The 15,616-nt window shown below is 43.0% G+C and overlaps 1 protein-coding gene across 5 annotated transcripts in view; it reads right to left on the bottom strand.

Annotated features, from left to right (window-relative positions):
• The window catches only part of MAD1L1 (mitotic arrest deficient 1 like 1), a 352,399-nt gene that overhangs the window by 141,885 nt on the left and 194,898 nt on the right, over window positions 1-15,616 (bottom strand). For 4 of the 5 annotated variants that reach the window (XM_036392627.1, XM_036392628.1, XM_036392626.1 and 1 more), the window contains exon 15: window positions 11,956-12,046. In XM_036392627.1, coding sequence (XP_036248520.1) covers window positions 11,956-12,046 — 91 coding nt within the window. Of the gene's footprint in view, window positions 1-2,542; window positions 2,627-11,955; window positions 12,047-15,616 lie in introns of those variants that run through there. The other variant, XM_036392631.1, reaches the window with a different exon arrangement.

Here is a 15,616-nt window from a genome sequence, read left to right as displayed (position 1 = left end):
AAGTTCCTTTCCATCAGGCACAACAGGAAGAAAATATCCAGGAATTCATGTCAAGCTGTCATTCAAAACAATGTAGAGGAATTCTATGGTGAGAGTGGTTTTTATCCTTCAGTATCAGTAGGCACAAAAGGGAAAAAAAAAAAGGTCTTTCTAGTAGCCTTCTAGTAACAGAAGAGGAAAGGTACTGTGCAATGTTACATGAGCACCAAATGCTTGTTTCAGCTGTGAACTCTATTAAAGTCACACGAAAGTGTTAAACTGAATACTGAAAAACCACATGTTTGATATGGAAGAGGCCCATTATATCAACTTGCAAAGTCCTTGCCAATGCAGCAGACTGACTAATGTTAATCATTCTGCGTTCTAATTATCTTACCATTATAGCAATTTCCCCGATGATCATCCTTCTTTTTTTTTTTTCCTCCCCATTTTGCTGTTGTTCAGTGGTTTTCAATGATGCAGGCTGTAGGCTTGGACCACCTCTTGGCCATTTGAGTGTTTCCAAAGAATACACCAAAGGGTGTGTTATTATCTCTCTCCATCAATCCCTTGGCTTTCCAGGACATACTTTTAAACAAAAGGATGGGAAAGAGGCGGATGCTGCTTTGCTTCTGTCCCCTCAGATGCTGTGCACTGATACAGATTGGCTGTGGAACCCTCCCAGTTGCCCCAGTGCTAACCTCTGCTAGCACTGGTCCTCTGGCAGAGCATACCAGTGTTGGCTATGATGGGCCAGCAGGAACCAGCATCTTTGCTATCACCCAGCTGGAGTGAGACTCCCTTAGTAACTGCAGCAGAGCAAGAACGGATTTAATTTATTTTCTGCTTTATTCCAGTGAGAGAGAGAGAGAGAGAGAGAGAGAGGGAGAGAGGCCAGATTTACCCAGTGGCCTCATTCCTACCCCCAGAGCATGAATTACTTGCGGATTTCACAGTGAGTAGATAGAAGCAGGGACACAGACAAATTCCTAGAACCAAGGAAGTGATCGGTCTTTTCTGCCTCATCACCCTCATGTACATATTGTGACATTTTAATTAGCTTCCCCCGTGTCTGACAGACATCCTGTGTCATGCAGAGAAACCACAGTTTACTCCCTATTGTCACAAAATTTGGGAGCTTTAAAAAAACCCACCAAACATCAAAAAACCCTAACCCAGTCCCCTCTCCCTTCAAACATCAAAAACCCCAACCCAGTCCCCTCTCCCTTCAAACCCAAGCAATTCAATTACTTGCCAGATAGCACTAAGAATCCATTAGAGAAGAATATATTCTGCATTTGCTGTGGAAATCTCCAGGTGATCTTATCTGTCTCTCAGTTCAAGCTCAAAGCTCAATTGTTTTTTCTGCCAGTGCAAGGAGACTTCAAGCAGCACTGACATCTTTTCAGATGGGGACAGTCATCTCATCTTCATTTCAATTTTACAAGAGTAAGAGAGATTTGTGGATAAACTGAAACAATAAGAGGAATGGCTATGGGGCAATCTATTGGATTCTGAACAGCTTTGAGTTAACTGCTCCAACCAGCAAATTCAACATTATCCTGAGCTGCCTGCCTGAAGAAATAAATACTTCAGAAGCAGCCTTGCCCAGACACAAGTTTTCAAGTTATCATTGAGTAAACTGGTAGAAGGGCATCATCTCTAACTTCCACAAATATCTAAAGGACTCAGACTATCTTTTTGATCCCCTGCAAGCAGAAAACATCAGTAAAGAGCATTAAGTTGAACGAAACAGCCAAGGAACTAAAATGGGAAGGATGAGAGTGTAGGCTTAGGAGGAATACACTTGATAAATAGACCTACAGGTCTGTTTGCAGCATGTCTGGTGTTTTTTTTTTCTCTAGGCTGCTTGAGAGAATGGACCACACAAAAATCTCCAGATACAGACACAGATCTGTCTTCTAAGCAGTGTCAAACAGAAGCATCACACTCAGGAGATGTCAGAGACCTTGAGAAAGCAGGAAAGTCAAAAGACACTGACATTCAACCCTCAAACTGTTGGCTGTAGAAGTTACTGTGTGCCACCATGGCACAGCCTAATGGCAGCACTGGGGAAACCATTTCATGTCATACAACCACTGTTCCTTCCCCCCAACACCTGAAGAGGATGCTAGGGAATGTCTCCAGTACTGCCCCCTCCTTCATTTCAGCTTCTGTGAGCCTGATGGGCACTGTCTGACGTGTTGGTTGGAGCACATCCAAGGAAAAAGCCCCAGCCCACACCCACCATCTGTTCTCCCTCCTGAGCAGGCATTTCCCTCCCTGTTTGGCCACCTTTGCCATCCCTCTGACCACACTCCAGCTGGATTCTGTTGAGCCAATGGAGGTGACAGTCCTATTTTACACCTAGCTACATCAAGTCATGTCTACATTTAAATACATTGACATGCATTCTAATAATCATTTGCAAATATACATATATAAAAAATTAAATTCCCCAGTGCTGCATTTAAATGTTCAGGCAGCTCCACCATGTTAATATTAATCATAAGAGCTCACACATATCTAATCACACTTTTCCTTCCACACTGAAAAGACTGACCTCTGAGCAAGCCCTGACTCCTTGGGAAATCACCTTAAGGTCAGCAGCTCTGGCTGTGATGGATCCAGAGGGAAAGCAGCTCCACAGCTGAGCTCCCTTGCAGACTGCTGTCAACAGCTTTTCACATCCCTCTACTCATAAAAATGAGAAAATTTCTGTAATTACTACTGATTGGAACTGTGGTAGCACTGCACAGAGAGAAAGAATGCATCCACTGGAAGACAACCAATAATACACAACAGGACCTCTGGAGAGCTCATCCTTGCTGCACAGCCTTCATGTCACTGGTTTTTCAAGTTTTTCATCTTACTAGAGCCAGAAGCACAATGAACCCCCTTTTCAAAAGCAGAGTCTTTGTTCTGAAAGGTCACAATCTCAACTGAACATCTTCTGTCATGTCCAACATGCACAACAGCTTTCAGGGAATTTTTATTTCGTTTTAAATGTCCTGCCAAAAATGCAAAGAACAGGCACAGGGCTGCTGCATCATTTAGGAAATGTGGGGTTTAAATGTTGATCAGAGGAAGCAGCAGAGCTCCTGATGGAGCTGAGCCCCATGCTCGGCTGAGCAGGGCTGTGATGGATCCCCTGGGAGCTCTCCCAGCTGCAGGGAACAACAGCTGGGCTTCCCAGACACCCTCCTGAACACACAGAACCCCCTCATGGGAAACTGCTGATTTTTTAAAAAAGATACGAAGGGGATGCTCTTCTCACAGCACTTCACTTACCCTGCCACTCCAACTGTCCATCCTCATTTAAACAGAACAGCCTTTCTACCTAAATTAGGCATCATCTTCCATTCCACTGTTACCTGTCTTTCAAATCTAGCTAGGAAAGCTGTCAAAAACAATTACTTTTTTCCTGACTTGTCTGGATCCATGTCTCTTTAAAGTCTTATCAAAAAAGAGCAAATGGAAATTGAGCTAAAATTGGTCTTGGAAGGGCCTGTATCATGGTCTGTGTTCAGTGTGCTGACAGAAATGCTCTGTTATTGGGGTGTTACTTCTCCCCATTTACTCCCAGGCACACCATGAGCCTGCACTGCCAGATGAATGGCAATGCCACACATCCCAGTGACAGAGGCATGTTGAGTTTCCTTCCTACTATCTGAAGAAATTCTTCAGAGAAAACCCATTTTTACAATGTAAATCTCTGCCTCCAAGTGTCACAGAGGTGGTAGGTCAGGCTGATCAAAGGGGAGAGTTCTGGGATGTGTAAGATAATGTATCAACATCTCACATGCTTGAATCCCCCTGGCAGAGGTCACAAAAATGTGTTTCTCTGATGCACACCCCCCACCAGTGCCTCAGCTCAGAGCATCTCCCCATTTCCTCATGTGTATTTTAACATCATTACAAACACTGCCCACTCTTCACTGTGACATGAAACATTTCCTCTTTCCCTCATCACACACTCAGAGAAAATATTATTAAATTCCAACTTATTTCTTTTCCATAATCTGGGTGACATATCCTGGCCTTTTGTCTCCTAGAGATGGTGTCAAGTTTTACATATACCAAGAAGTAGAGAAAAAAATATGGCACCATAACCAGAGTATCAAAAGAATAAAACTGCTGAAGAATATTACTGAAAACTTGGACTTTACAAAGCCAGACCACAACAGAAATGGCAAAGACAAGGGCAGCACAAAACTGTGACCTATTACTTTGTTTTAATCAAAAACTCAGAAATAATTAGGTCATCAACCAAAGGCTGAAATGGTAATGAGTAATGAAAAGCTCAAAGCCTAATGTGGAGAGAGCAGCAACTCATGGACATGGTACTCATAAAAGTCTGAGAGAAAGCACAAAGCTTCAGTAAACAAACCTTGTGAAGCATTATTTGCCTTACACAGGTCTAAATGACATTTTTGTTTTGTCTCTGTGACATGGAAGCAGAATTCAAAGCAGCAGAAAAATAACAGAAAATGAAGAAAGAACAATTGAAAACTAATTTGTGCCACTGAATGACTACAGAGAAAAACAAGAAAACTATAAAGGGACAGTCACTCTTATTACTTCCTGAAACTTTGTTTTTTCTTTGTGAGAGAAGTAAGATTAGAGGAGTTTAAAAGTGAAGTCTCACTTTAAAATGGTTGTTTCTGTCTCATCAGCCTTGGTATTCACCCACAGGGTGATTCTGGGGATCAGTGAAACACACAGAACTTCTGGAGTTGCTACTTACTACTACTTGACTGGCACACATTTTAAGTTTTTGGGTGGGAATTTAAATACACAACTGAGAGTATGAATGTATATACAAAAATTAGCCATTTCAGCATTTGTAGCTGAAATGACTAATTTTTGTATACTGTTGCTCTTTTTACCATACAAGAGTACCAATGGTGCCTTTGCCCCCTCACTCCCGTGAAGGCAGTGCACTCACCCCAGATTTAGTGCTCTGGTGCCATGCAACCAAGCCTTGCACGACTTTTAAAACATCACCATTTATTCTGCAACACCTGTTCACAAAACCAAGCTTTGTTCCAAGCCAGCTTTCTTATACCACAGAAGGACTGGAACAATTTCCTGCTGCTTGCCCCTGCAGAACACATGTACCTCGTTAGTGTAGCAGCATCCTCATCTGCATTTTGCGCTCACTTTTTCTACTCCAGCATGGATGGCACCTCCTCAAGTTCATGCTTCCTGTGTAGTGGAACAGAGACCTTTTCCTGCAGGACATTTCCCATGGCCCAGCTCTCCCTGCCTGCTCTGAGCTCCCCACGCTGCTGCTCAGGTGCTGACACTCAGTGCACTGACCTTTCCTGTTTCAGAGCTGTTCAGGAAATCCAGCGCTCACCCTTCCTCCCCCTCTGCTCATCTAATGAGCTTTGTGATGCCACACAGCTGCTGATATTTTCAAGGGTAGTGGCAGGAGACATTAATGAATTTATTCTGGATTTTCGTGTTAAATGTATTATGCAAATGTTAATCAGTTTCTGCAGAACTTTGAGAAAGGTGCTGCATGAAATAAACAATACGGTGGCAGCTCTGGCAGTAGAATTTATAGAGCTTCAGGTGTTTAATATTCAATGTGTGAATCCCTTTAAAAAATTTTTTTTAAAGGGCATGTTGGTAAAATTTTCCTGCACAAATGTGAACCTGTGCACTCGTGGTCTCTGATGTTAACAAACATTAGCAAGTCTGTTCTGTGCCTGTCCTTGTTTGGTTCGACATCCACTTTGCACATCACATTTATCAGGGCCACCAAGGCCATCAAACAGCTTCTCCTTGAACCACCTAATGACAAACCTACAAGTAAATGGCATGTTTATGCTTCTCCTCTCTGCTCCCATGGAATATTTCTAATTTCTGTTAATTCTAAGAACAGCAATGTATTCAGAATTAACACGCACAAATATTTGCATAGCCCCAGCTAATTCAGTGTCATGTAATCCCCAGGGGCTGGATCACAGCAGGTTCTACACTCCTTCTATTTTACACCAGTTCTAGGATTTCCTGCAGTACCTAATCCACGTGGCATGAGATACACAATGTTTTTTCCCAAACAACACGTATAATCCTTTCAGCACCATTTATGGGTGCATTACAGGGGAAGCTCTTTCCCTTCCCATTCATTTGGGTGAAACTTCAGCACATCCCCTTTAGCAGCTCCCTGTGAACACCAGGGACACCCACACAGCAGAGCAGCTCAGACTTAGCTTCTCTTGCCCAGCTTAAGAGATAATTGAAGTGAAGGTGGTGTAACAGCACAGGTGTTGCCCAGACCAACCACTAGGACATGCTGGGTGACTCCGTGGGGTCCCTCTGCCCCTGGCACACTGATGCCTGTGCCACCTTCTCTCCAGTGCTGTTGTCATCCCCAGAACCAGACTCATTGGCCCCTTCTTCAATCAAAGCCAGCTTCCTGTGTGAATATTCTCCCCTGTTTTATGCAAGCATTACATATCTCTGAGCTGTCACAAATTAATACCCATGATCTGTTTATCACATTTTTCATTGCTGTTTTGAGCAGAACTGTGGAGTGATCCCCAGAGTGCTCTCTGCCTGTATCCACTTGAGCAGATACACTTCCTTAGGCCAGTGCAGACCTGCTGCTGCCTGTGAAATATAGAGGAGAAGCTTTGCCTGTAAAAGATGAGCTTATGGCTGTTTAAATCCAGGAGTCTGTGGAATGGATCACAAATCACTCTGTTCTCCATCCACTCCCACATGCTCCCATGAACTCGATGCACTGGATGAGTGGGGCAGCACAATATGATCCAACCTTCTGCAGTCCTGGACCTGCACCTCTCTTCATCTTCTTTTTGCAGATCTCCTCCTGTATGCTCTCAGTTATTCTATCTCATAATTAAGTCCCTCTGGAGTACACGCAAATTTGTTCCTACACCTTCCCACAAGCAGTACCTGACTGAAGATATGCCAAGTGAATTGCCCAGAACCAGCTAAAGAAGCCTTCTAAAAAAAAAAAAAAAAGGCTGAACTTAGATAGGTGAGGTTTTCTACAGGGACCAGCTGTGCCACAGAGGCTAACACAGACCTAGGCATGCATAGATGAAGAAAAAAGGACAGGAAGTTTGTGAAAAGGGAAGGCATGGATGGAGATAATCCAGGAAGAATGTGAGCATTTGAGAGGCCAATTAGAGAACCTTGAAAGGTTGACTATGTCCTTTTAAGTTTTATAACAGTGTAAATTATTCATTCATCATTCTTTACTGGTCACAAAATGAACAGTTAGACTGTTAAATGACCTCAGCTTTCCCTTGGGCTCTTAACTCCAAGCCAGTCACTGCCTGGCTGCCAAAGCCCTAACCATAAAATGAGTCATTAATGCTTAAAGAGGAGAAACATTCTCTGTCCACCTTCCCCTGGGGTACAGCTCCCAGATGTTTTGTTATTCCCTCAAAATACAGCAATAGAAGAAGGAGGAGGCCGGTCCAAGCACGAGGGTTGCAGAGATAAGGGGAAAGGGAAACACATGAATGCTCTGGGCATCCAGCATTACTATCATTCATGGGCATCTCACTTCTGGAGAACTAAACCCAGCAGGCACTTCTCTCAAGAACACCAAAATAGGCAATGCAGTCCCTTCCAGTCCAACAGCAAAGTTTAACATAAATTCCAGCTTCTGTCTGGGTCAAGATTTCTGATGACTGTCCCCACACTATGTAGTCAGTCAGCTCTTTCAGAGTTTTGAAATAACAGGCAAAAATCAATAATTTCAATATGTATGAATAATACTGCTTTTTTGAGAGTGTTGTTGTCTTATTGCTGACTCACAAAGATGCTAAACACAACCAGTTACTACTGTGAGTAGGGACATGGCAGCAAAAGCTGGACAGTCCAGAGTTTGTGCCAAGTCATGACCCTTTCCCACAGACAAACTGCCCTTGTTGGGTTTTGTCTACTCCCAAGATCCTCTCCCAGCTTTCTATCAGGTTTTGACTGCCAGCATGCACAGGTGATTCTTTTTACTCAGAAACAAGCCAGAAAATACAGATTCTTTCCATTCAGCCTCATAAATGCACATGCTCAAAGGGATTAAGCTGCCAGCTTGGCTATGGGACTAGAGGTGATTTTCAAGCCTAAACACATCTCAATGTAAAAAAAACCCACCCATCTACTTGCCTTTTATCCATACAGATCCACTTATCTGAACTCTAACTGGAGTTTCATTTTTCTCACCAACCAGCTGTGAACTAATTACGAGGGCTTTAACTAGTCCTGCTCCCTCTCCAGCACATGGATCCAATTAAATCAAACTGCAGCTGATTTTAATCAATCTTCCTTGAAGCAGCCAACCTTGAAGAATCTCTTCTTCAGCTGGAAGAGTAGAGGAGAGCAGGAAAAGCAGGAGAGTAGTATTTGCATAAGGAACACTTCACATCCGCTTGGTTGCCTGTAAACACAGGGCTCCTAGCAGTAAGAAATGCTAATTGAACACTCCTCACAACTCCTTCCTCCCACTTTATCCAAAAAGCACTGATTTGATCAGTCTCTTTTGTTCCCAGCATCAGGCTGCACTTTTCCACCAGCACCTCTGGAAGATGGTCCAGATCATTTCAGATAACAAACAAACCAAGCCTTTCTCTGAAATCTCAGCCTGCCCACCATGGGCCAAGTAGTAGCAGCTCAGGTTTCCTGGAAATGTTATTTTGCTTCATCGAAAGGAAGGAGGGTAGAGAAGATGAGATAAAATTGTGTGTTTAAGCCCACTCTTTTCATATTATTTGAATCCCTCTCCTGAGCCAGGGTTTCAAGTGTTTTCCTTAAGATAATATCCTGGGCACCAGGGAGGCAGTCTCAACCAGGTGTCATTTCTCCACAGCTCTACATCTCCTGTGTTTTGTAATCTGAGGTTTTCATTAGCAGTAAAGACCTGGCCAGTGAGTGATATCCATGCTAAAGTCTTTATACCAGTGAAGGAAAATCAATGCAGCCTGCAGCTAGGTGTCAAGAGGCAAGGGGTTTTGGAAGACAGGGTGTGTGGAGGTGGAAAACACCTTCAGGCATCATTCAAGCTGTCCCCACAGAAGCACAGAATACAAAAGGATGTCAGATGTTACATGGCTGTGGAGAGAGGTATCAGCACCTTAGTTCTTTTGCTAATACTGAGCTCAAGGAGTCTGAGTCACACACCAAAAGCACCTTTCCAGGTGCTCCTTTGGCCCCTGCCCAGTCCATCAGGGTCCCCTTGCTCACTAAGTGGGTTTTTGTGAGAAATCAGCAAAATTCCTGTGCCAATATTCAGATACAGAAGGATGTGAGAGAGGAGGTTCTTCACAGAAATGGAGATTAGACATTGGAATGGGCTGCCCAGGCAAGCAGTGGATTTGCCATTCCTGGAGGTGTTTAAGGAAAGCCATGGCTCAGTGCCATGGTCTGGTGGTGTTGGGCCATAGGTTGGATTCAATGATCTAAGGTCTTTTTCAACCTAAATGATTCTCTGATTTGGAGACAAACACTTTTGAAACTCCACACCTCTATACATTCAAAATGACATTTTTAATTATGAATTATTAGCTGTATCTCCCTAGATTTCATGCACCAAACACAACTTTGTGGACTCAACAGATTCAGTTCAGTGTAAAGCACTCAGAGCCTTAATTCTACAACCTGTCTCTTCAAAATTCCCAACTTTAATATGTCCCTTCTACATTTCTTTCCTTTAGTAGATAAAATTCCAGGAGTCAGAGATTTTACTTTACAAGAAAGAACTGCAGATAAGGATTTGTCAGAAATCACCCTCATTCTACCTGGTTTAATGTCAGCCCCTTCTCTTACATCTTTATTTGATTTGAAGCCATGCTTCTCCCATTTTTGTAGTTTTAGTCATCTTCCTGTTCAGTAAAACTTCCTTGTGACTTCTGTATGTAGTTTGTCTTGCTTTTTTTCCTTTCAAAATACAGACTTTTATTTTAACCCATCATTTCCCAATAATTTCTTTCAGAGGTGGGAATAAATAACATGTCAAACTAGCAACACTTCAGTGACCTTATCTGAGTGTATAATGACATTTTCAGCATATTTGCTCAGCACTGATAGAAGAGGTGAATTTCTAAGCTTATCCTTAACTTTGTGGGTTCTCACTCTAACAAACCTTCTTTCAATGTGTTTATATAAAGAGTCATTTTAAGCTTGGCCTGTCAAGGTATTTGATTCACAGGGTGAATAAAAATTGGGAAGGCTGATGTTTTTCCCTCTGAGGAGTTCTTGGCCATTCAGGTGGGCACACACTGATCAATACTGACACTTTAGCATTCAGCTGACATATTCCTGTACTTGTGCTTTCCTCTCTACTCCCTCTCTTTCAAAAAAACTACTTTAGGCATCAAGTTCTCTAAGGCACAAGTAAAGTGAGACTTCAGAGAGAGGGGGAGCAACCTTCTGTTAAATAAGGAGTTAAAGCCACGTCCTCAGCCTTGCCAAGAGAGATGGAAGGGCATCATTACCTGAATTCAGCTCACTAACTCCAAGACTTCTCTTTCCTAGACCTGCTATTCAAGACTTGGCATCTCAAATCACTTGGTTCATCTTTGTATGAACAAATAAAGCAGATCTTTGTGATATTTCAAGATACCATGACTAAAATAGGGAATTCCTCTGGTCAGCCCTTCTTGGAAAGGCAGCAACCACTCTAAGACCATGTAGGCAGATTAACCATGACCCGAGCTGTAATCTGGTCTGAAACCAAAGCTGCTTGTGTGTTTGTTGGGAGACCTAAGCATCCAAACACCAGCCCAAAGCTTTCATCTCCTTCTGATGACTGAAACCCAATTAAAGGAGAGCAGGGTGACAGGTTTCACACTAAACATGGCTCAGCAGAGATGCTCAGCAGCTCTTAGCTCCCTGCTTTATCAAAGCTGTCACTTCCCCTGTCTCCAGGAACGGGTTATAAAAAAAGAAATTTTGATTCACGTCTAATAGGTGTCAAGATAAAATCAATGGTCTGGCTGAAATCTGGGTAATTTCAAACCAGGTTTCATGCATGTTTTCTACCATGAAGCAATTTGCAAAAAAAAAAAAAAAAAGGGGAAAAATAAAGATAAAGGAAAAATAAAATAAAGGCGAAAAGAAAGAAAAATTAAGCGAATGCTACAATGACAAATTGTTCAGCACATCAGAGAGAAAAGAAGGAAGAGCTAATACTCTTCTTCAAGAAGGGTGGGTGGGCTTTGACTGAACCAACAGGGTCAGGTTCTCGTTTGCTCCAGCATCTTTCCAACAGGAAACATCACAAAAGCTTGAAGCAACTCCCCTGCTCTTCCTCTGCACAGGAAAGCTGTTCCTAGGGTGACAACAACCTGAACACCAAGCCCACTTCTCTGCTGCAGGTGCCTTGTGTGGGATTTCACAGATCTATCCCAAAAGCTGAACACCTTCTGCCATAGAGGCCAGCACCAGGAAAAGGCAAAGCACACAGGGTAGCACAGCAAAGGGAACACATCTCCCATCCTCCTGACTCCACAGCTGTGGGTGCTGCCAGCTCATCCCCTCCACAGCAATGATGGTTCCTGGCTTGGAAAACTCCTGCCTGCTGAGGTGGCCTCTGCTTTCATCACTGACACCAGCAGAGAGGAGACTTCAACATGAACAAAGCTCAAAATTCCCATCCACTCCATGCTGTCCAGCCCTGTCTATGCTCTCACTTTGTCATGAATGAATTTGGGGACAGACAACTTCTAGTGGTGGAGCTACTTAATAGAGACCCATTTTAAGGCTCCAAGAAGAGAAGTCCTAGAGAGAGTCATCCAACAGGACAACTGAATCTGTGTGATTACATCTGAGATCAAACCTCTGTGATGGCATGGTCAGAAACACAGGTGTGGCAGTGCAGTCAGCACAGGCTGCCCAAAGGTGCCGTGCCCATATGGAGGGGAGGGAAACTCCCTGCTGGGAGCCCTCATGGACCACACCAGGCTCTCCAGCTGCTCTGGACCTCCACACTCCTACCTGCAGAGTGAGCTTCTCCAGCTGCATTCCCAGAGATCTGTTCTCCTCTGCCAGCTTGCTGCGCTCAGCTTCCAGCTCCTCAATTTTCAACCTGGAGAAGAAGGGAAAATTAATAGACTTTGGGTGTCCCTGCACAGTCCCACCACAAATAATCAAGTACAGCATGAAACTAGAAATGGTATCAGATTATTCCTGCATTCAGTACCACAAAACTGCACTAGAGAGGCAGCTAAAAGCTATGGTTAAAAGTGACGTGTTTATATGATGAAACTGTAATTTGTAAAAGAATATTAAAAATACACAATTTGAACATAAAGCAAGTTCAGCTTGGATACCTTTTGAACCACAGACTGAGTCTAGACCATCATGTTTAATAACCACCAGCAGCTAAAACCTCCATGAGGCATCAAATCTCTTTTTGATCTGATTTATACTTTTGGCCTTCACAATACTCCTTGGCAGTAAGTTCCACAATTTAATTATGTGCTGTATAAAAAATTAGTTCAGTTTGTTTTATACTTCACATGAGATTATTTCACTGTGCCCGTTAGTTCTGCTATGAAAAGTCATGAATAATTGTACCACACTCCCCTCTCCACACCACAGTACAGGCCTCCTCTATTATTTCCTGAAGAATCTCAGTTTAGTCTTCCTTCACACCAAGGATTTTCCATATTTTTATTGTTCTTCCTCGTTCCTTCAAGTTTTATATAGAGTTTTTGACATGAAATAAGCTGGAACTACAAAGAGCTACTCAGACATAATCAGTGATACAATGAGGATTTCTGCTTTATTTTCAACTTTCTTTCCAACAGCTTCTAGTACTCTATTTGTATTTTTAACTATGGAGCACTTAGCTGATATTTCAGAAAGCTCTTCACAATAATGTCAGATCTCTTTCTTGAATGACAACAGCTCATTTAGAGCTCTCTGTTGTGGGAGTAAAAGTAAGGGGTTTTTTTTCTTATGTGCATGGGTTTGGCAATTATTGACATGTAACTTCATCTCCATCTCAAGCAGCATCCTAAGATTTCTTCTGAAATTCTGAATGCTCTGATAAGCTGAAAAAATTCCTATTATCTCAAACTCTGCCACCTCACTACTCACAAACCCCTTTTCTGTGTTGGACAAGTTCCCAATTCCCCGTCAAAACCATTCTAGGACGTAGTGGAAAAACCCTCAGCATTGTGAAAACATTTATTCTTTGATTTTCCATATTTTAACTTTGTATTACATAAGCAAATTAACAGAAGAAAAATGCATGAAGTTTTACAAAGTAAAAAATATCTTGCCTTATCTGTGGCTCAGGAAATCTTGGAGACAAGGCACAGGGAATCCAGGAGAGCCTCCTGGCAAGGTACCCAGATGTTCTGTCCAGTTCACATGAGCACCCACCACTGGCCACCCCCACAGACTGGGACAGCCAGACCTCCAGGGTTTATATATTCTTATCAATCCAACAAAAAATCTCCTTTTTTATTCCATCAAAGTTTCTTTATGACCTTTGGCTCAAAGCTTTTTGAAAGGTCAAATACATTTGATCAACCATACCAGCCTTAGATTGGTGAATGATGGGTGAATCTTTCAGAAAACTCTATCAAAGTTGTTAGGCAGGAGATATATGTATAAAAGATTGGATACAAAAGTTTTGCTTGCATTTAAGTACAGAGTACAAAATCCTGATGCTCCTTCAAGACTCTCCCCTTCCACATGTTAGCTTCTTGGAATTAATTGTGCAACTAATACAGAAAAACACTGATCTTTGGATTCAATTTTCTCAGGAGCCTTTTCTCAGAATATTCTTAAAAATTAATTAACTTGCTTAATACTTTTAAATTATCTAAATTAAGCTGAAAATCCTTGCACCATATAATAGAGTATGCAACCATCTGCCAATATCCCAAAATTATGCAACAGCAATTTCAGGTATGAGGAAGAAGTAATCTCTCCTATTCATTTGGCAACAGTTCCAAACTTTTCCATAGAAGCAGGTTGATCTACATCATGCTCAGCACAGAAATGTCTCCTTTATAAATATGCAGCTTGGATTGCCTAAATTATTTGTAAGCCTGACCCCTGCTGGCAATTTTCAAATATTATAAAATCTCATTTTTTCTGCTCTTGGAAGCCTCTAAAATGCTGAGGAACAGCTTTAGCACTGTCCAGGCCATTAAAAAATATCATCAATAACTTTCAGAAGAGACACCAAGCTAGTGGGGAAGGAGGATGCTGCAGCAGGAGACTGAAAAGGTCAGGAAAAATGGAAATTCAAAGTGGAATTAATGCTTTTAACGATGCATTTCTAAATGGATTGCAGAACAGGGCGCGAGGAGAGCAACACTCTTCTCTGAGGAACAACAGTGCAACAGCTCCTGAAAGGTCACAGCCAGACACAGGACTCTCATCAGTACTTTCTCCATCCTTGACACGCTGAATTTTAATTGGGAACAAATTTCTCTCCATCCAGCCTCACAAATAATCTGATGCTGCCTTTATCTGCCTGCAGAACTTGTCTCTGTGGTGAGGTTTAAGATCAGGCCTCTCAGTTGCCCTTTGAAAATCACTCACAGCAGCAGCCAGAAAACTCTTCCCAAAGACCTGAGACACAGCTGTAATGAGGGTAGATTCAAGCCATTACATTTTTGTGCTATTTCACCTGCAATTTTAGGATTCAATAACCTGTTTGTGCCCTTTGTGCCTCGCTGCTGAGCGCACGGTGATTTAAAGCCCGGGGCACTCCCAGTCAGGCTGCAGATATCACAGAATCCTGAAATGGTTTGTGGTGGAAGGGACAGTAAAAATCACTTAGTTCCCCACTCTGCCATGGCAGGGACACCTTCCCCTATCCCAGGTTGGTCCAAGCCCCATCCAACCTTGGACACTTCCAGGGATGAGGCAGCCTCAGCCTCCCTGGGCAACCCTCTCCCCACACCCTCACAGGGAAGAGAATTTCTTCCCAATTTCCCCTCTAGCCCTGGCTTGTGTCAGTTTAAGCCATTTCCCCTTGTGCTACCGCTTCATGCCATGGTCAAAAGTCCCTCTTCAACTCTCTTGTAGCCCTTAGGGTCATCCTGGAGTCTTCTCTTCTCCAGAACCACCTGCAACAGGCACAGGAGCACCCCTGAGCTGGGGGTCCCAGCATGAGCATGGCCTTGGGCTCACCCCCCAGGTGTCTGCTCCTTCCCAGTGTCCCAGCTTTGGGGGCATCCTCATTTCCTGACACAATGTGGGGTTGCAGGGCTTCTGCCATGCTCTGGGCAAGGTTAGCCCATTGAACCTGGGGCACTCCCTGGCTCTCCTTCAGGGACAAAACCTGCTGCTTCCTCTGCCCTGAGGAGCACAAACATTGCTGCTACCTTTGTGCCAAGAGGATTTTGGGACTGACTAGTGCTTTCACCATTTATCCCTCTCCTATCTTATTTTTAACACTGTTAAGTGTCCTGGATCTCCAGTGGGAAAGCATTCAGAGCCATTAGCGAACAGTTTGTGCTATTCCAGCTTTGCTTCCCAGCCCTCTGGGAAACACTTCCCAATGGCAAAGAGAGAGAAGCAAGGGAAATCCTATCTATATATAAACACAGCAAAGCATTTGCAGCTGGTGGTTAAAATATGGAAGTCAAACATTGAAAAATATTTACTGGCTTGGCACTTGGATTTTTTT

Source organism: Molothrus ater, chromosome 16, assembly GCF_012460135.2.
Source record: "Molothrus ater isolate BHLD 08-10-18 breed brown headed cowbird chromosome 16, BPBGC_Mater_1.1, whole genome shotgun sequence".
Lineage (NCBI taxonomy): Eukaryota > Metazoa > Chordata > Aves > Passeriformes > Icteridae > Molothrus > Molothrus ater.
Note: the sequence above shows the minus strand (reverse complement) of the source record. Positions and strands in the feature narration are given on the sequence as shown.